The 20,400-nt window shown below is 40.7% G+C and overlaps 1 protein-coding gene across 4 annotated transcripts; it reads left to right on the top strand.

Moving 5' to 3' along the window:
- Positions 1-6,755: 6,755 nt before the first annotated feature.
- arxa (aristaless related homeobox a) lies at positions 6,756-13,402 on the top strand. 4 transcript variants are annotated; one of them, XM_044103913.1, is made up of 5 exons: positions 6,756-7,197; positions 7,480-8,050; positions 9,260-9,305; positions 10,695-11,026; positions 13,008-13,402. In XM_044103913.1, exons 1-5 carry the CDS (start codon positions 7,008-7,010, stop codon positions 13,276-13,278), a joined length of 1,410 nt encoding a protein of 469 aa, XP_043959848.1. In that variant the 5' UTR covers positions 6,756-7,007; the 3' UTR covers positions 13,279-13,402. The 4 variants fall into 4 exon arrangements, with proteins under 4 accessions (XP_043959848.1, XP_043959850.1, XP_043959847.1 ...); XM_044103915.1 differs by having other exon boundaries at positions 12,982-13,402; XM_044103912.1 differs by having other exon boundaries at positions 7,471-8,050.
- Positions 13,403-20,400: the final 6,998 nt, after the last annotated feature.

Raw genomic sequence — 20,400 nt, 5'->3', positions numbered from 1 at the left:
AGGGATAAAGATGTCAAGTTTAAAAGCTGTCTTGCTGTGAAACTGTATTTTTGTTTTTGTTTGTTTGTTTGTTTGTTTGTTTGTTTGTTTGTTTGTTTGTTTGTTTGTTTGTGCCTCGAATAGCTCAGAAACATAACCAGAGAGAGGATTACACAGCTTCAAATCATTCCAACCAACCAAGACATGGCTACCTAGCAGCCAAGGGGTTAATGGTAACCTGGGAGGAGCTACAGCGATGTAAGGTGGGAGACTCTGTTGGCTGTGCATTTCACACATCTTGTCTATGTGGAAAAGAAGATGTTGGGTAGAGCTACATCCAGGGACAAGCTGGGTAAAAACACAATCAAAACAAAACAAAAAACAGGCTGCAGATAGACTGAGACTCTGAGGACTTCCACCTTCAAGGAGGAAAGTGCTGACATAAGATAGCAGTATTCTTTGGGCATATTTTGATTTGGGTTTTTGCTCTTTCTTTAAGAATATCACCTCCACAGAGTTTGAATACAGAGTTGGTGGATTTGGGAGAAAGGGCCAAGTGAACAAATCCAGTTCAAACTCAAAGACATTAAACCTGAAGCATCAGATTGTAATTAAAACACAACAACCAAAAATGAATATTTAACTTTTTATTTAAAATATTTTAGTTTATCTGTGCTAAAACCAAAAAATTTTATAATACTTTTATTCTTAATAAACAGATGTTTCGGGCCCTACACTGCGGCTTTTTTCACCCAAGGGTTGGGCAGGCTGAGGTACAAAAACAACTCTAAATTCTGGACCGACAATAGAATAAAGCTTCAATTAAATATATTGATTTGATGGATGAGTCCAGTCAAAGTCCAGTCGCAAATCCAACCAATCCTATATAACAAGACATGAAAAGTGTTGTTCAAAGACATTGTCATGTTTCTTTCTGAAGTTGAGCAATTTACAAAGAAGAGTTGACAGAAAGATTAGTCTCAAAATGTGATTTTACCAATTCACTGATGGGTAATGATTACATATTCCTGCCACACTTTTCAGATTTTCATTGGAAAAGATCCATGTCTCTTTTTTCATCTACATCACAAATGTGTTACTTTGTGCTGCCTATTACATAAAGTCCAAATAAAACACTTTGTCGTTTCAGCTTGTGACAAAATAGTCAAGACGTGAAATTCAAAGTATTGTCAGATATCTGAAATGACCTAAAACGTTTAATTGTTATTGGATTTGACTACAGTTTGACGTTTCTAATTCAGCATATTGTGTCTTGTGTGTTTATGCAGATCATCCAGTCTGGCTGGAGGGTGAAGATCTGGAACTCCTCCTCTCCCTAACAGACTCACTTGTTTGCACATTAACCGGGGAGCAAGGGCGCACGTCCGCGTTTTAAATTCATGATGCAAATAATTACAGGGTTGCAAAATTGATTTCCTTATAGGCTTCCACCTTCTCCGGCAAAACGCGGCCTCCGAAATCCCCCCTCCCCTCTTTAAAGGAAAGCTACTTCTGCTGAAGCATTAAGTCATTAATTATTTGTTCCTTACATAAGGACAAATTATCGAGTCAGTTGAACGAAATTAGAACCCTTTGTTTCAGATCAGACCGTATTACCGCTGGAAATTACGGATGATGGCTGCGTGCGCGCTCGCCTTTGTTGTTTCGATCATTGCCTGTCGCTCTGAACCCGCGCTAACAAAGTCATTAAATTGACTCCCTCTCGCTCCCATTATGCCGGCTGTTAATAACCGCTAATTAACTTTGCTTACGCGCGCCTTAAAAGCTTCCCTCCTCTTCTTCCCTCTCTCCCCACTTTCTTCGTATTATTCTGCTGCTTGGCCTCTCAAGCAAAGCAAGTGTCCAATTATGTCAGCGCGCGAGGATGGATGCAGGATAGGCCATTAAGGCCACTAAGTTTGGTACACAGGAACTCGGCAAAATAGTTAACTTAACCTTACTGTTAGCTAAGCGTCAGATTATCGCGGAATCACATCTCTTCAGAGCCCGTATTCATGCTACGGTTAATGTGGTCAACACAGCAGGCTGTTCATGAGATAGCCAGATGTAGGAATCGGCGAAATAAGCCACCTGCGTACAACCTCCAGAGCAGCAGAGGGCTCACAAGAGCACTCTGTCCCTCACACTAAACACAGATGTGGAAACTTCAAATCAATAAGGAATGAATGTTATTGGTTAGATCTGCTTGAAAGGTTTATGGTTTGCACATTTGAAACAGGATTGCACAGTCTCTACTCTATCTTTTACTTCTGTGATCATTAAAATCTGAGTCATGTATCTGGTGTAGGGATCAAGGGTGATGAAAGTTGCGAAAGACATCACACAGTCAGAACATGGATGGCAGTTTCTGTTGTTTGTTTCCCTATTTTTAGTCCATATCTAAGTTATAATGTGCATCTATTTATTATTGTTACTAATGTAGTTTGTTTTTGTTTGAGTGCTGTCCTCCGGCTCTTGGCTGTAGAAATAATTAAATGAAATTAATTTTGACATGTTGCACTCTGGACACCAGTCCCAGATGAAATGAGTGAGTCAGATATTACTTTGTCTTCCCAGTTCACTTAGTGTTACTTATTTAATAAATAATTTGAAGTGATAGTTCAGAAATAGCTCAAAGTGGATTTCTTTTACAAGTTTCCAGTGGGTTAATATTGTGACATCAGTTGAATTTCTTTGTAACTCTTCAGTTTAAATCCAGATTAGATTGTCCCGGAGCAGCTAGTCCGAGATGGGCCAAGACCAAAGCTGGCTTCAACATGTACGTCATAAAATAACTATTTTATAAACCTTTCAGCTATCATCTGAATTTGCTTTAGGGGGTTATTTAGATAAATGTGAATTGAAAGTTTTTATTTCAAGAGAAAAAGCAATCAATATAACTTAGAAAGAAACAAAAATTGAGAAAATGGAGGTTGGAGGTGGTGTTTCTCATTGAAACACCCACTGAGAACAAAACACCGGGTCATGTTTAATCATATACAAAAGTAAGACTGTAAAGTACTGTGCACATAAATTGTAAAAAACATTTTGACTTTTTACATTGCCTTAATACCAGTATGTGTTTGATAGTGGAAGAGATTGTTTGCTTTGCATCTTACCTTGTTTTCCCAGTGTAAATAATTATCAAATTTTCTTTAAATAACTATATCGCAACAACTGACAAAGGTTAAAATCTCATAAAATAGCATTTAAACTAAACAATATAAAATTACTTAGATTGTAATTTTTTAAGACGATTTTGTTTGTGGCTCTTTGAGAGTAGCTATCAGCCAGAGCCTCTGGAACAAACTATTCTGAATGTTACATAAAAGCATAAGATATCAACCATTTGTAACCTTTTAAAAGAGCTTCATTTAAAAAAATCTTGAACAATACCTTTAAGTCAATTTAAGAGTTTTCTTACTAATTAACCATTGTTTGATTAGTGGGTATTGAATAGCTGGTGCTGTGGTGCCTGGTGCGAAGTTAAGAACACATGAAGTGGGGGCCCAAATCAAATTCTGCTCAAGGCCAAACCCAATGTTGAGCCGGTCCTGGCTCAAGAAATCTTACAGTTGATGGAAGAGGTACATATTTACTAGTTCACTGTCAGTGTATAAAACTGTCAGTGCCTCTATTTGAGCAGTGTGCCTATCTGTCCAGGAGATGGCGCCAGTGGAATGACCTCTAAGCCATTAAGGCCCATCCTGCTGGTCCTTGATGATGAACTTCATTGGAGCTTACAGGCTTGAAGGCCTTTAAAGCAGAGGATAAGCCATACTTGTAAATAAGGCATACAGCCTGTATCACGAGATATATGGATCAGTGAACCAATTATTTTTATAATAAAATGCTAAAAACAAAGGACCAGAGTAAATAAATAAATAAAAAATAGAAAACAGAGAAAGGCCGCTATATTTATAATCATCAACAACAGTCTGCGCCTAGAACAAATAATGAACTCTCCATAGCCCGGTGTTTCCCCTGGATATTATCAAGTTATGATGTTATGAAAATACAAAGAAGGCGCTGATGATGGTGCTGCAACGAAAAGCGCCATCTCTTCACCTGCACGTCAAACAGACGGAAAAATTGGAAATGTGAAAATTGCGCTCATGGCTATCCCCTCCCTCCCATAATGTATGCGCGTAATTAGTGCATTTAAACAAAGCGCGGATGTCCTGCTGGCTGAAATGGCGGCTGACATCTCTTTTTCCGCGGGGTTAATAACAGAGTGCGGATAAATGAATCAAATTGTGGCCCCCAAATTACAGAGCGACTCTAAATACCCGTCTGTATTACGCGCGTCTGTTTGTGACCGTGCAGGGAGGGGGGAAAAAAAGACATAACATTTTATATTGTTATTATGCTCATTATAGTGCTGATTTGCGCGCAAATAAACAAGCTTGGGAAGTTTGTGGCACCACAAAGAAAAAAAGAAAAAAAAAAGTTAAGGACGGATTCAACCTGACACCATCTGTGGAGGTGATACTGTGACAGAACTGTTATCGTCACAAATGCGGAAAAGGTCTTGGGGGAAGTGTGAGATGTTATAAATAAAGATGTTATTGTTTTTCTGTTGTTGTTGTTTTTTTTAAAATGATAAAGCACCAAAAATTAATCTAAAATGTGGCGCCAATATTACTGGAACATCCTCATTTTAACTAAACTTTGGAGATCAATCAAGTAACAATTCCAGCTACAGTGTTTCTTTAAAATAGAAGAAACGAAAGGGATAAGGGACAACTTGTGCAATTTTTCTGGAGATGTATTTCATTGTTATTGTTCGCTTTTGCTACGAACCTCTGGGCTGATACATAACGGAGAGAACAGGGGGGAGAGAGAAAGAGAGAGAGAGCAGACAGGAGAGGAGAGAGTGTAAATTGCAGCTTGCTGAAGTTTTTGGATTGAATTCTGAAAATGATCCTTTTAACAGTGATGGGCTCTGAGGCGAGGATGGGGGTCATGCCATTCACAGCGGGTTAAATAGACTTTCATTTAAAATTACATTCTCGGTCCATCTCTCCGTCTCTCCCCCTCTCCACAGCGGAGTCCCTGCGCTCTCTCCCACCGGCCACCCCGTGCGCTCTCTCATCACCGCCACCCTCACCCCCAATCCCAGCCTCCAGCAGGGCGCAGGCAGATGGAAAGAAAGCAAAACCATAGATAGATAGATAGATAGATAGATAGATAGATAGATAGATAGATAGATAGATAGATAGATAGATAGATAGATAGATAGATAGATAGATAGATAGATAGATAGATAGATAGATAGATAGATAGATAGATAGATAGATAGATAGATAGATAGATAGATAGATAGATAGATAGATAGATAGATAGATAGATAGATAGATAGATAGATAGATAGATAGATAGATAGATAGATAGATAGATAGATAGATAGATAGATGTTTCTATTTCTATATGGCCAACATGGCTTTTGCAGGTGCTTTTCTGGGGTTGAACATAAACTCCGTTCCAGAATTTTAATGCTATTGGCACAAGGATTCAAAGAAGAAATGGTTACATTCACCATTTTGAATAAAGTTGATTCAGACAGAGAGAGAGAGAGAGAGAGAGAGAGAGAGAGCCCACTTGTATTTCTGCAAGAAGTCTTATGTGTCCATTGTGATATTATTTTTTTCATTTTAAAATTCATGGTGTTTCTCTGTATTAACGTACTGTCAGACCATTAGTTCAGTGAGAGCCGGAGGGAATCATTTACATCCTCTCTTTTTAAAAAAGCATACATTCTTATAGAGTGATGTCCATCGTGTGTGTGTGTGTGTATGTGTGTGTGAAATAAATAAATTAATTCATACACACTGTAAAACTCAAATGTCAAATATTTATATTTTTAAGCTGAGTATATGCACAGAAATTACACTGAAACAGTTTATCTAACTCAACATCTTTATTGATAACTCCAAAACGTCATGAAAAGGGATTACTAGAAGATATTGCCTGCTGATATGCAACATCAATGCTACTGGGAGTTTTATGTTGCTGCTGTTATATAGACAGGTAGACAAAAACGGCATGCTATAGAAAACAGAAACCTTAAATAAATAGATAAATTAATAAGGCATTTCATTAGCTTATATGGACATTTGTATTCTTTTGGACACTTTTTAAAACATCTTCTAGTCTTCTGCAACAGTAGGTTACTACAGCCTTGCTATTTTCACTCATTGTGTGAATCAAAGACATGAATCAAGTTTCAATTGACTTTCGTAACATAAACAACGTTTTAGCGTTTCAGAAACAATCTGCTTATGATTCACATTTGAAACATTAACAACAACAACAAGAAAATATCTCAAAAAACATGTTTATTACAGGAGCTCTCAAACCAAACAGACCAGTGAGTCGGGCATTTTGGGCTGTGGTAATTAGACTAAAAGCACAGGTGTTCTTTATAACATAAATAATAGCCTTGAGAGAGCTGAGTGGAGTTCAGGGTTGTTGTTTACACCTGTTATGAACTCTTATGCCAGCGGGCATTACTGATTAAGTCATTGTGTTTACGTTTTTGCTGACATTGTAGAACTTCAGCAATGATGTGTGCTTTTATCCTGCACGTCAAATAAATAAGTGTTAGTTTGATCAAACTGAAATCCCACTGACTGTAAAATGCTCTGCATGTTTATTCGCCGAGTTCGTTCCGCGGAGGACAACTGTGTAGCTACTCCATGTCGGGTTTTGTCACCTTTCCCTCAAATTGACTTTAATCGTAAAATATATAAAGCAGCTCCGTGCTGTCTCTCTTCAGGCGGACACGCACACGAGCCAATCAGGCGCGCGGTTACAGCCTCCACGCACGTTGAATGAGCGCGCGGTACAGGAGCAGAGTGCAGCGCGAGACGGACGAACCGCTGCCTGTCATTAGCTCAGAGAGTGACAGAGCAGCGACAGCGAGAAGAGAGGAGTAGCGGACACGCACCCAACACCCACACAGAGCGAGAGGACAGGGGAAGAGGGAGCAGAAGCACCCCGAGTGAAGTGGGAGACTGACAGCCAACATGAGCGCTCAGTTTGAGGAAGATATTCTAGACCGGGGTGAGAGAAAGAGCAGCAAATCCCCGACGTTGCTCTCTTCTTACTGCATAGACAGCATTCTGGGCCGCCGCAGTCCCTGTAAGGTCAGACTAATTGGGGCGCAAAGTTTGACCGGTCTGCCCGGCAGAGGAGAGTTTGACAAGACGACTGACGGTAAGCTGAATCTAAACTTTTTTTAAAAAGAAGAGAGAGATACTTTGGAGAGTCAGGGTGGAATTGGTGACATGTGTTAACAGTAAGCCTATATGTCTGCTTAAGTTATTAAATTGTGTCAGGTATTGCGCATGTTACATGATTGAATTTAAGTTGTTTCCACTAAGCAGGACGAATTGCTTACTGCCATGTGAAATTCTTGGATTTTATGTTCCTAATGAGGTATTAACTAATTGATTCCTGCTTTCTTTTACTATGTTTCCCGCACTCCAATTTCCTCAGGGCCAACGAAAGAGCCCCTTTCTCTCGGCGCTGACTTGCACCTGCCTCCCAAACTCCGTCGGCTGTATGGACCCGGAGGGAAATACCTACACGACCACACAGAGAAGCTGGAAAGAGAGAGACTGCTCCTAGAGCAGGCCAGCGAGAGCCTCAAAATCAGCCAGGCGCCGCAGGTGAGCATCAGCCGCAGCAAGTCCTACCGGGAGAACGCCTCACTTCACCGGGGAGAGGGCGAGCAGAGTCCAGGGGAGGCCTCGGAGGACGGCGCACTCGGACTGGTGGAGCTCGGACCCCTCAAGTTCGAGGAGGACGGCGGAAAGGAGGAGGAGGGGAGCTGCGCGGACGCGGCCGCGCTGTCCCCGAAGGACGAGGAGAGGGAGGAGATCTTGAACGCCGGAGACGGGGACGTGAGGGACGGGGAGGACAGCGTGTGTCTGTCGGCGGGCAGCGACTCCGAGGAGGGGATGCTGAAAAGGAAGCAGAGAAGATACAGGACTACATTCACCAGCTACCAGCTGGAGGAGCTGGAGAGAGCTTTCCAAAAGACGCACTACCCCGACGTGTTCACAAGGTTAGCAAATACAAACGAATAAATATTAATTAAATTAATGAATGGTTAAAAAAATATATACGCAAAATTTAAAGAGGATTATCTATGCAACAATACGTGTTTAATATCTGTAAATTACAAATATTACTTATTTTTTCTAGCTCCACGGTACAGGGGACTGCTTGCTATTTAAAAAATCGAAAAGCATCAACAGTAGCAGTACTACTAATATTATTAATAATAAAATAGTACAATTTAACTTTATAATAGTAATAATAATAATAATAATAATAATCTAATAATAATAATAATAATAATAATAATAATAATAATAATAATAATAATAATAATGTTTTAACACATTTTCCTATTACGCAAAAACCTAAAAAAAATCCCTTGAATTTATGTTTATTATTTTATTAACTAAAGTTTTTAATTAATTGCATTTATTCATTAAAATCCAGCCCACGCTTCTGTGCGGATCACGTCATAAAACTGCCCATTGTAAACAGGTTTCTTGCATGTCTCTGCTGCTCGTTTTGGGACGTTTGATGAAAACCCGAACCCGTAAAACGTGTTACTGTCAGGAGGAGAAATTGGATCAGACTACAGAGCCGATGGGCTTACAGACCAATTCAGGCACATGTCTGAAATATTGGAAAGAGGAGCAATGTTGCATTTTATTTGTTTATTTATTGTTATTTGGTTCAGGTTCAAACTCCAAAAGAATTATATAAGAATATTCTTTCTTTAAAGTCTTTTTTGCTCCCTATGTATTTTCACATTTCCTCTATCGGCGCAGGATTATTCATATTTTCCAGTCGATTTACTTTAAAGAGAGTCGGTCTAATTTGGACTGCGGGCCCCCATCTCGCTGTTAAATCTGGAGGGAGCGCAAATTGCTTTGTGTCAGGCTAGTTTAGATGTCATTATTCCAACCATTATGTTGTTACAGTGACAGGCCTTGGCTAAGGAAAATCTAACAATCACTAGGCCTATTTCTACCCACGCGTGACAGGGGAAAATAGAATATGGGTATGGCGTCTTTTTGCACAAAAAAAAAAAAGAAAAGAAAAGAAAAATTATCCAACCTATTTTGGTCGTCTATTGTTGACAGTTAACAACAGGAGGGGACAAAACAGCAATTCCATGTGCTTCCAAACGATGGCCTGTAACCTTGACTCCTTCCTTTCCACTCTTTCTTCCTATTATTTTTTTTATTCTTTGCAGAGAGGAGCTCGCAATGCGTCTGGATCTCACCGAGGCCCGCGTTCAGGTGAGTGCTTCCTTCATCTATAAAGTGAATCATGCAGTAATGCAAATCGAAAGAGAGGGAGGGCAAGTGTGTATGTGTGTGTGTTTGGGGGGGGGATGGGGGGGGAAACAACATCCTCTAATGCTTTATCAGTCCTCTGTGAAATGTCCCCTGGATAATAACCTGCTGATATGCGTCACTGATTGAGGATCAACGATTATGGGCCAATTTGAGGCAATAATTTATTACAGTAAAATGTGTTAAATGGCCCCCAGTCGCTGTGCGGGGAAGGTCCTTCCTGTTATTGAATGTTATTACATGCGAACTGGGGAACGTTTTAGTGGCAATTAAGCCGACGCCGGCGATTCATAAAAGACTCACTTAGTGCAGGAGCAAACAGTGTCTGTATTCCCGGGATGAGTTGGTGTTTGAATTCCCATCAGATGGGGGCACATTGAGGGGGGCGAGGCCGGAATGTGTGTGTGTGTGTGTGTGTGTGCGTGCGTGTGTGTGTGTGTGTGTGTGTGTGTGCGCGCGAGGGAGAAAAAGAGGGGAGGGATAATGCTATTTGATTTCCCATTATGTGATTGCAATAGACCTGCATTGATCCGATGCTTTGCACTTGGGAGCGAATGAGAGACCATTAAAGGTGTTTGCACCCCCTCTCCACCCTCCCCGCCCGTCCGCGGTTTGGCTCTGAAAGCGTGTCTTGCATGTCCAAAGGCCGGACTCATAACCACAGAGACAGTTCAAACACGAAGGAAGCTCCAAGAGGTTATGGCCGACGGTAAAACAACAGATGTCTCTTTAAGGGGAGGCGGAGGGGGGCTGTAGGTGAACAAATCACTTAACGGGCGCCATCAGGAGGTGATAAAAACTCATAAATTCCCGAGGGGCTGTGTAATGCTAAACAGCCCCCTCGGGGAATAATGCACGTTACGTCCCTGTCACTTTCCACATGTTGACATTTTGCTCATTGTGAGAGAGGTTCCTCTGCGGCGTCTGCAGAGCAAACTGTGCAGCGGCGGATGCGTGGGAAAGTTAAATACTCTCCTGCGTGGAAGTTCGGCGGCTCTTAAGAATTTAATTTAAAGCGCATTAATTGTTATTGGAGCCAGTTCAGCGGTAATTTTCTGGATCTTTTGTTAACAACGCTCTTAACTATCTCCTCCCCCTCCCCCCAGAAGCCCGTCTAAAAGGGAGGGAGTTTAATTAGACAGAAAGTAGATTTAAGGAGCCGTGAGCGGCGGGGTTTACCGTGCATGTAATTATTGCTGACTTTCCGCCTGTTGGCCATGCACCTGAACTAGACAGCACTGACAGTGCAACAGAGACTCGTTGTGCTGATGACAGTAAAGCTAAATTACTAATCCCTGTAATGATTTCACACTGTGGTTTTTCCGTCTTTAGGTTTGGTTTCAGAACCGCAGGGCCAAGTGGAGGAAGCGTGAGAAGGCAGGGGTGCAGGCCCACCCATCAGGCCTGCCCTTCCCAGGCCCCCTTGCTGCAGGCCATCCTCTCAGCCACTACCTAGAAGGAGGGCCATTCCCTCCTCACCCGCATCCAGCCTTGGAGTCCGCCTGGACAGCTGCTGCAGCTGCAGCCGCTGCCTTCCCAGGCCTGGCCCCACCACCTCACAACAGCTCTGCTCCACCCCTGGCTACCCCACTGGGACTGGGTACCTTCCTGGGCACTGCTGCCATGTTCCGCCACCCTGCCTTTATCGGACCCACTTTTGGCAGGTGAGTTGCTCCTGTAGAGACATGAACTTTAAGATTTAATCTCCATTTGAGGCATTTATTGTAATGACAGTTATTGTAATGGTAACAATTCAAAGTAAAAGTTCATTCACGTATTGTGTAAACTGCATACACTCACAACCCATGATAAAAGTTGCCCATGATGAAAAAGACTTTATCATCCAGTAATAATTGTATTCAGACATATTTTTGAAACATAAATGTAGTGATTGCTGAAGCTCTTTTAGAACCAACTCTGAAAAAATAAGAAAACAGCACAAGCAAATACCAACTGGTTATTTACTGGTGGTTATGGTATAAATGCCACTGTGGGTGCAACAGCCCTTCCATCTGTTTAACGAAAGAGTAACCCAGCAATGACATTACTTTTAGTTCGTTTTAATAAACTGAATGATGTTTCATAAATCATAAATCATCAAAACATCCATAATTCATCCACCATAGAAAAATTCAGTTCAGGGTTAGCCAGGTTTGACCAGTCTTCATATTGTGTTTTCAACATTTATTTAAATCTAAAATGTATTTGTAATGCCATTTTTTCTTTTCTTTTTTTTTTACAAAGAGGAAAATGTTTTATGAATCTTAAATTGTGCTTTTAAAATGTCTTTAAATCCAGTCCTGGTCTGTTTGGTCTCAGTATTTTGTAATTTAAACTAGAGATTATCAAATGCATGCTTGATTCAATAAAAACTGTGATACATTTCTTTGATTTGGCTCCAAACTAGATCTTGAGAATTAGATATTAACATTAATTTATGATAATATTTTTCTTACAGTGTATGCTGTACAAAGTACAGGTGGGTGCCCATTCCCCATTGATTGGACTTATAAATAAGCAATAGAAAACTCACTGGGCAGCTGACATGGTACCCCACATGTTGTGCCGCCCTGGACAGTGAACCATAATCACACAAATTGACTGATTCCAACATTGCTATTTGTTTCTGGTTTTTGCAAACATCCTCCAGTAGTTTGTGTTGTTATCATCATAGTATGATTAATTCTTGTCATGATACATTTTTAAAATAATAACAGAAAAAGATAAAGTAATTGCTAAACCCCAGTTGATCTGATGCACAGCCCTCCTGCAGCTCTAATATTTGCTCTTTGCTCCTGTTTACGTCTCAAGCTGCCTATCTTTGCAGCAGGCCGCCAGCCTCCCATAAAATACGACCCTCACATTCCTCCCTGTATTTTAAAGTAAATCACAACAATTGTGCAGAAAAGACCCCAGCAGCAACTCAGCTTAGGATAAACTCCCACTGCACAGTGCAGCTCTAATGGTCTGCAGTCACACTCTTGTCTATGTTTATCTCAGTGTCTGATTATAAATGTGCTACACTGCTAGCTTATTCACAGTTTGGTCTAATCAACCTGTTGAATGTGTTAATAAATTAACCAAATGTGTGAACCTGCAAATCAAGCTGTGAGGAGAGGGTGATGCCCCCCACCCCAACCCCATGTGACTCAATTAGCTTTACCAATATAGAATGCTGAGAACCGTGTTCGCTGCATTTATACTTCCACTGAACAAAGTAAGCTTAGAAATAAGAAATAAATGAAATATTTATATACAATTAGTCATGTGTATATATATTTTTTGCAAATGAAAACATGTATTAAGGTGAAATAAATAGAAAAATATCAAATGCACAGCAACTCAATATATTTTAAACTTTTATATTGGATTAATCAAATAATACTAAAGTAAAAAAATATATATATTATAATGTATAAATATTTTGTCAGGATCTAAATTCTGAAGATCTAGTCCCATCATTGATCATTTTTCTGAGAGTGTAAAAGAAAGTTCCTGTTCTGCAGCTCTCACACTTCACTCTAATATAAGAGCCAAACACCTTTAGCTTCAAAATAACCACCCTGATGTGCTATCTGACAATGCATAAATCAACCTCAACATGTTTATTTTAATTTAGATGGTTGAACTCTGGTCTTCCTTCAGGCTGTTCTCCAGTATGGGTCCCCTGACAAGTGCTTCCACTGCTGCAGCCCTCCTCCGTCAGCCCGCGCCCCCAGTGGAGAACCCCTCCCATGCGGGCTCCGTCCTGCCCGACCCTTCCTCTTCTTCCTCGTCCTCATCCTCCTCGGTGGCGGCGGCAGACCGCAGGGCCTCAAGTATTGCCGCGCTGCGCCTCAAGGCCAAGGAACACTCGGCTCAGCTCACCCAACTTAACATCCTGCCGGCGGGAGCCGCGGGGAAGGAGGTGTGCTGAACACTCAGCAGCAGCTCCAGCCCCTCCCGTCCTGGGCTTACGCCCCATTCCATGACAGCCCGCACCCCCCCCAAGAAAAAAACAAAACAAAACGAAACAAAAAAAAAACACAAGAAAAGCAAAACATTCATACCTCTGGAGGCTGTCGTCCTGATGCCCCTTGTTAGACCTCCCCAGTTACCTCATGTTTCCCCAACAAAATAGCACGACCAAATGCAGAAGAGCACTGGCTGAGAAAGTGTGTCTGTGTGTCTCTGATAAGCATTGTTGCCATTCTTTCACATAGTTTCCAGAAACACATGACATTAAACTCAATATCACGAGAGCTTTCAGTTAAAAAGAATATTTTGAAAAACATCCAAAGATTAAATACATTTATATAGGTATCTATTTCAAATACTTATTGCTCCTTCCACAGTCACCCAAACGTGCATTGGGGATTGTTTACAGTGCATACATAAACATATATGCTTAATAATATATAAAGCAAACGAGTCATTAGAGGCGGAATGTAACAAATAAATGAGCTTTTAATTAAAAAACAGTTTATAATCTTTCAAACATGAGCTATTGAAGCAGCATTTTGGTGGTTTACGTTTTACAACCAGGACGTTTTTTTTTCTCTCATGGTTTCATTTCCTTTCCTGAAGTCGAGACACACACACTCACCCCTAGCACAGAGCTGAAAAACGGCAGGGGAACCCAGACTTTTATAGAACAGAGTTCCTCGGATGTGGACAACACCAGTGCTCGACATTAACTCTGCTTAATCTGTATGCATTATTATGTGGGCTGAGCCAGTCTGCATGTTTAACAAAGGCGAGTCGGAGGAGGTTTCCCCTCCTTCCCCCCCACACCCACACCCTCACCCACACACACCCACACACACACACGGACACACACACCCTGAACCAAAGGAAAACTTGTCCATAGACCTTCCATAGCCTTCTCTGCAAGCCTGACTCCTCTCCACTGCTCGCTTGTCCGTCTGTCACACTCAGCCGCACCACTGCGAACGTATATCCAATTAAAATTTACCTTCTAGATGATCTACGCATTTATGTTTGTGTATTTGGTTGAAATTTGATTTCCACAGCAGTGGCATTTCAGCTGACTCTGACTCCAGGACATACGAGCAATGAGATCTGACTGTGTGAGAGAAAAATTGTAAATATTGTGTAAAAAAAAAAAAAAAAAAAAAAAAAAAGAAAGAAAACAAAAAGAGAGAGAAAAAGCTTGAAAAGTAAGAGAAAAAGGATCATTTTCAAAACAAGGTCGTGTATATTTTAAAAGACCCTGTTTTGATCAATTTGCACTCGGTGTAGTGTGTAATGAATGTCGCCCTGTGTAGATTTCCACCTGTGTTTATGAATTATTAGGTTTTTAGATAATTATTTATGTCAAAACTTTTCCCAGAGGAAATGAGTGAAGGATATTTGTTTTTCATATTAAGTGATTGTAATTTCCTGGCTTAATAACATTAATTTGAATAAATGACATTGGTAAAATGAGTTAGTATTATTATTTAAAATTCCCTCGATAATTAGAGCCGTACTCCAGGAAAAAAATATTTTCAAAATATATAAAGCAATTAATAAAAGGTGCAAAGAAAAATATGTGCTTTCTGTCTTACCTTGCAATGACAGGTGCTCAAAAGAGGAATATTTTCCCAAAAGCCAAAATATATTAGTAGTTGTTTAATCCTCCGCAGTTCAGTTGACAAAATACTAACCATATATTCATGAGCTTAATCCCTACATAAGAAAGGCGCGACAAAGGCGAGGGGTTTTCAATTAAAGCGCCCACTTTATCTTTGGGGGGCCGTCACAAAACTTGCCTAAAAACCCTTTAAAGGCGCTAAATTGGTCTTAACATCTGTAATGCCGTGTCGATGGAAGAGAGTCCCCTTTGTCATTAATGAAGTAACAAACCACTTCATCAAACGGCTTTCACACACACAACCTGGGAGAGTTAATTCCCCCCAGGCCCCCAAATCCCCACTCTGATGCAGGACTATTACAGCAATCAATGGTTATTCTGCTCAGTCTGACCCAACCATGGTACCCGACCAAACCGCGTGAAATTACCCCACGGATTATTGTAGTCTCCCTTTCTTTTATTAAAAAAATATATTGTCTGCATCTGGGAAAAGCCTCCTCTGTAATTCTTCCAGCCCTCCAGTTTTTTTTAAACACCTGTTAATCACTCAGTTTTACTGCAGAAAAAAAAGGGACTGAAGGACATACTTAGAGCAGGCGTGCCTTTACAAACTGGGCTAGCCAATGTTGCACCAAAACCAAAAGCTGCGATAGAATTTCAGGAGTTTTAATATTCTCTTTTTATTGACATGTATCAGAGCAAATACGTGAAAGCAGAATGTGGGACAAAAAAATAAAAAATAAACATTAGCATCAAGAAATAACTTTTGCAACTGTTTTAGGTTCATTCTGTCTTGACGTCATGTTTATAGGAAAATTATTCGTAGATTGAGGCACCAAGGGAGGAGTGGCGGGCAGGAGTGGTACTGCTGATTTACAGCCAAAGATATGAACCGATCAGGCTGATCAGTTCTGACTTTTTTGTTATGAAGGACTTTAACACATGAAAAACAGTTTGGTACAGGCACCAATTTTGTAGCTGGCCGATGATTGGTGGAGCAAATGCTAAGGTTACCCTATCAAGCTTTTTTGGTGGGTTTTCTTTGGGGGTTTCACCTGCCAATTCTGATTTTGACCAGTGATTATTATTATTTTTTTGTCTAAGGACTATATAAAAGTTATAATTGCATGTAACAAAAAGAATACAATTGTAAAATTTTTTTTTTTTTTTTTTTTTTTTTTTTTTTTTTTTTTAATCTTTACAAAGCGTAAAAAGAGGGGGTGGTTTTTGAGTTTTCATTTTATCCAGCCTGTCCGGGACCCAAGGATCAGACTTTTCCTGCATATCAATGTTTTGCTTTTTAGGTGTGAGCTTAACTACAGAAAATATTTATAGAGGTATTAGTTTTTAATTCAACAGAAAATTAAGGAATTGCAAGGTTACACTTAATTTTTTTCTAACCAAGGTCTGAGTCCCCATTCTTTATATATTTATTTGAAGTTAATAAAGAGCGATAAAGTTTGTTGATGCATTTATAAAGACTAGAAACAGTGGGAGATCCGTTTTGATGCATTTAAGGAGTGGTGAAGAAAAATAATTATTTTTTAAAACATGTTATCTACTAGAAAAATTGGCTTGTTCCGACATATGGCTGAATGATGGGTGCATTTCTGCACCCCAGATGCTTCAATGTACAAAAAAGAAAACGAAAAAAAACAAAAAACTCCAGTATGCCTAAACCAGCAGACACTATGTGTGAGAGCTTCATGTTTTTTTGTTGTTGTTTTTTAAACCGTGTTTTGCTGAAACTCAGTGGAGCGTGTGTGCTTTCTCTTCCTCCGTGATGAGACTGTCCGGGAGAACTTGTAATCTTATTGTGAATATAACTAATGAATGGCAAACCAATTTGTCCCTAATATCTGCGGGGGGAATGCCAGGAGCCAGATGACCCGCTGGGAGCGAGGCTTAAACTTTCTTTGCAGCGCAAAAAAGGCGAGAAAATTGAAATGCTGTCGAAGGTTATAGAGTGGATTTATAAAGTCACACTTGTTGGATGTGTTCCTTTTCATTCAACACGGGCCTTGTGTTTGGGATTAAAGCCAGGAGGCTTCTTGTTGCATGAATGATCATAGTGATGAATGTTGATGGGGGGAAAAGTCCAATCAGAAACATGTTGGGGGGCGCTGACGGGGAATCATGGTTGGATTCCTCACAGGTAAATCCAGGTGATGGAAAATTTCCACCCATTTTCATCACTGCGTTCCCTCAACCCCCCCACCCCCACCCCCTCTCGCCCCCTCCCCTTCTCTCATCTGGACTTGATTTGGCCCTGATTTGGATTCTCCCGGACCTCGTTGCTCCCACCACGTCCCTACCGAGGAGAATAGACCAAATCACTCCACAGCCTCCGCCGGATAAAGTCCTCACTCAGCCCCAGTGAGAGGAGAGGAACTCTAAAAGGCGCTTTGATGAACGACTCCCCCTCTTGTCCTCCCTCAGGCGGAGAACCAGGCCCCCGATGAAAGCCCTAAATAGCGGGGGCCACGGCTCCGCGCTCCCCTCTCGGTTCGCCCCTTAATTCCCCGTCTCTCTTGCTCTCATCCAATTAGCTCAGTGTATTAAGCGGTTTATCGTCTCATAACCACCCTTTCAGCTCCAACAAGGGAGACACTTTGCAATAGGACCAGCTCTCCTTTTGACACCCTCTCCGGTGCGGCGCTATGAATAACAGGGACAGAATAGGCGACTAATTCCCTCATCAAAGCCTACCTTGTCCATCGCTGGTCAAAACGACAAGCAATAAAGCTTAACGCCACAATACAAAGAGACTTGTTCGACCTTATTAGCTTAGCGGGGTCGAATTAATGCAAGGGACCTCATTTGACTAGGTTGCAGGGGACAAAACTGGGGCCCCCTCACTTAAAAACCTGCGGCGAGACAGAGCACTGAAAAAAAAACGAGCTCATAGAGTTTATCCAATGAAACTGCGTCATCCATTCTGTTTGGAGAGATTTTAGTTAACTTATATCTTATTGGAAATGATATATATCTTATAAATAAATTAGGCAAAGTCCCCCAACTTTTTAAAGACTGCCACAGAACGTTTTGTATTTGAATTAATTTAGAATAAATGTTATATAAATTAATTCTACTATTTAAAAAAAAAAAAGTTTAGTTTTAATTAATTAATACAGAGTTAGCTCGAGTCACGAGCAAGCTGAGCTACTGCTTAGGGTGGCCAGGGCATCAGGGGGCCCTCTAGAGGCCAAACATGCTTACACAATAATGCAGATGTCAAAACTTTTCTCAATTTCTCAGGAAGTGAAACCACTGAAGTGACTGTGATGAAGTCACAGTAGGCGACAAAACAACATCCTGCCTCATTTTTCAATTCAATTTATTTATATGAACTCAATTTACAAGAAATGCCATCTCACGGCACTTTACACACCCAGAAAAGCTCAATAGAAGTTTGATCAGTGAGTTTGAACCCTCGCTTTCATCCTCCACGCATACAGAGAATAGGTGAAAATCTGAATCAACTTTTAAGCAGTAGTATATTTAAATAAAAATATGAATAAAGTTATTTGTTGTCACATAATTATACCATGTTTTAAAAAATCTCTTCATTCACAGAGCGTTCATTTAATCTGAATCAAGGCAAAGGCAAACTCAAAAGTCCTACAGATGATAAAACTGTAAATAGTTCTATGTTTTCTTTATTTGCTCCACAAATAAAGAAAAAATATTTGGTTCATGATGCCTCTACATTTGGTACAATGGGACTCAAATGTTCCATCAAATGTTATTTACTTTCTAAATTTTGTTTCCTAATCCACTTTCATGTCATTTAAACGGCTTTAATCTTTCTTGAAGCCTGTTTTTATGCTGATGTAAATCTGGGGAAAGCTCCAGGTGACCCCAAGTAGAGCCGGGTCAAACAATCTGCTGCCTGGAGCCTCCAGTGCAGAGGGGGGCCCTCATGAGCCTTCAGGTTCTCAGATGGAAACTCAAAAACTCATGAGGAATCATCCCACTGGCTTTTGAACTTTTGTTTCCAATGCTCATTAAAGTTTATTATCATGCAGGGTTTATAAGTTTGCATCAATGGTTTATGGATTAGAAATATAAGATATGGACCAATAAGGCAATTAAGATATCACAGTTGAATACTGCAATGATTGACATTGACTTGAATGAATCTATATTCTCCTCGTTCTTTTCCATTATAATGTCTCTATCGCTCTCTCTCCTCAAGCTTTAGTATTTTCATCCCTAAGATGAATGTGAAGGGTTGAGCGTTTGCATTTCTTGTGGGCAAAAAATACATCACTGATACAAATTCAAGATTAGATAAAGTCAGGGAAATAACCTTCACTTCACTATTTAATTGTTGCTATTTATTTCTTTTAATAAATAGTTTGAAGTTAATTTGATTGTTGATTTAAAAGTAAACCATAAAACTCCAACATCATCACCAACATGCAGGACATGGTACTAGTCACAAATACAACCCTCATCACACCAGGATGAACCCAGTTTTTCCAGGTAATCTTAGGGATTCTGCAGTACGTAAGCTGAAGTTAATACTATCACATGTCTGGCTCAGATTTTTACGCACTAAATACTTCTCAAACCCAATATAATTTTAAACTCAGCGTAAATATCAGAATGAGACATTTTACGGCACATATGTCAGAGTCAAGGCCCGCGGGCCACATCCGGCCCGCGAGAAGATTTTCTACGGCCCCTGGGATGATCTTGATTTATTATTAGAACCGGCCCGCAGCAAGCCGGCACCCCGTCTGAAAAATGCGAGATGCACCCCCCGTTCGATCCTCACAGCGCGCACTTCGTTCGATCCTCACAGCGCGCACCTTCTTCCCTGTTCGATCCTCACAACGCGCAAGCACTTCCGCTCGATCCTCACAACGCTGCACTTCTGCTCGATCCTCACAACGCCGCCTGCCTCTGCTCGATCCTCACAGCGCGGCACTTCGCTCTGTTCGATCCTCACAACGCGCGCACCCCCCCCCCCCCGGTCCGCAGGAAATTTACGATGCACTAGACCAAATGCGTCATTTAAAAAAATCTCAAAGAACATTCGATCAGTCCGGCCCTATTTGGCCCTCCGTCCATTTGACTTTGACACCCCTGTTTTACGGCATTTCTGCCTTAGCTGGTCTTGACATCTCTGTTCATTGGACCTTTCAAAGCGGTTCATATAAACTCATTCTTGCTCAAACCAGACGGAAGGAAAATCCACAATAATCCATTAAGTCCCAAACGCAAACGCTTGTTGAAACCCAATTGTTTCAACAAGTCTAACTGCTTTGTTTTGACTCCACTTTAGACAGGTCAAGTAATATTTGTCACTTTATATTGGATTAATAAAGTGTGCAAGAACAACACGTCTACAGCAATAACAGTTCCTGAATAACAGGATGATAAAACTGATTTAAAACGTCCTTATGCATCAGTGATAAATGCGCCTGATTAATAGGGACACAGTTTTACAGCTGT

Source organism: Gambusia affinis, linkage group LG21 (genome assembly GCF_019740435.1).
Source record: "Gambusia affinis linkage group LG21, SWU_Gaff_1.0, whole genome shotgun sequence".
In the NCBI taxonomy this organism is placed as follows: domain Eukaryota; kingdom Metazoa; phylum Chordata; class Actinopteri; order Cyprinodontiformes; family Poeciliidae; genus Gambusia; species Gambusia affinis.
The sequence above is the reverse complement of the archived record's forward strand: the minus strand, read 5'-3'. Positions and strand labels throughout refer to the sequence as shown.

Excerpts from the sequence above, each read along its gene's own strand:
- arxa (XM_044103912.1), top strand. The coding sequence starts at position 7,008 with ATGAGCGCTCAGTTTGAGGAAGATATTCTAGACCGGGGTGAGAGAAAG. Across the intron at positions 7,198-7,470 it reads GTTTGACAAGACGACTGACG|TTTCCTCAGGGCCAACGAAA; the intron begins GTAAGCTGAATC and ends CCCGCACTCCAA. Across the intron at positions 9,306-10,694 it reads TCACCGAGGCCCGCGTTCAG|GTTTGGTTTCAGAACCGCAG; the intron begins GTGAGTGCTTCC and ends TTCCGTCTTTAG.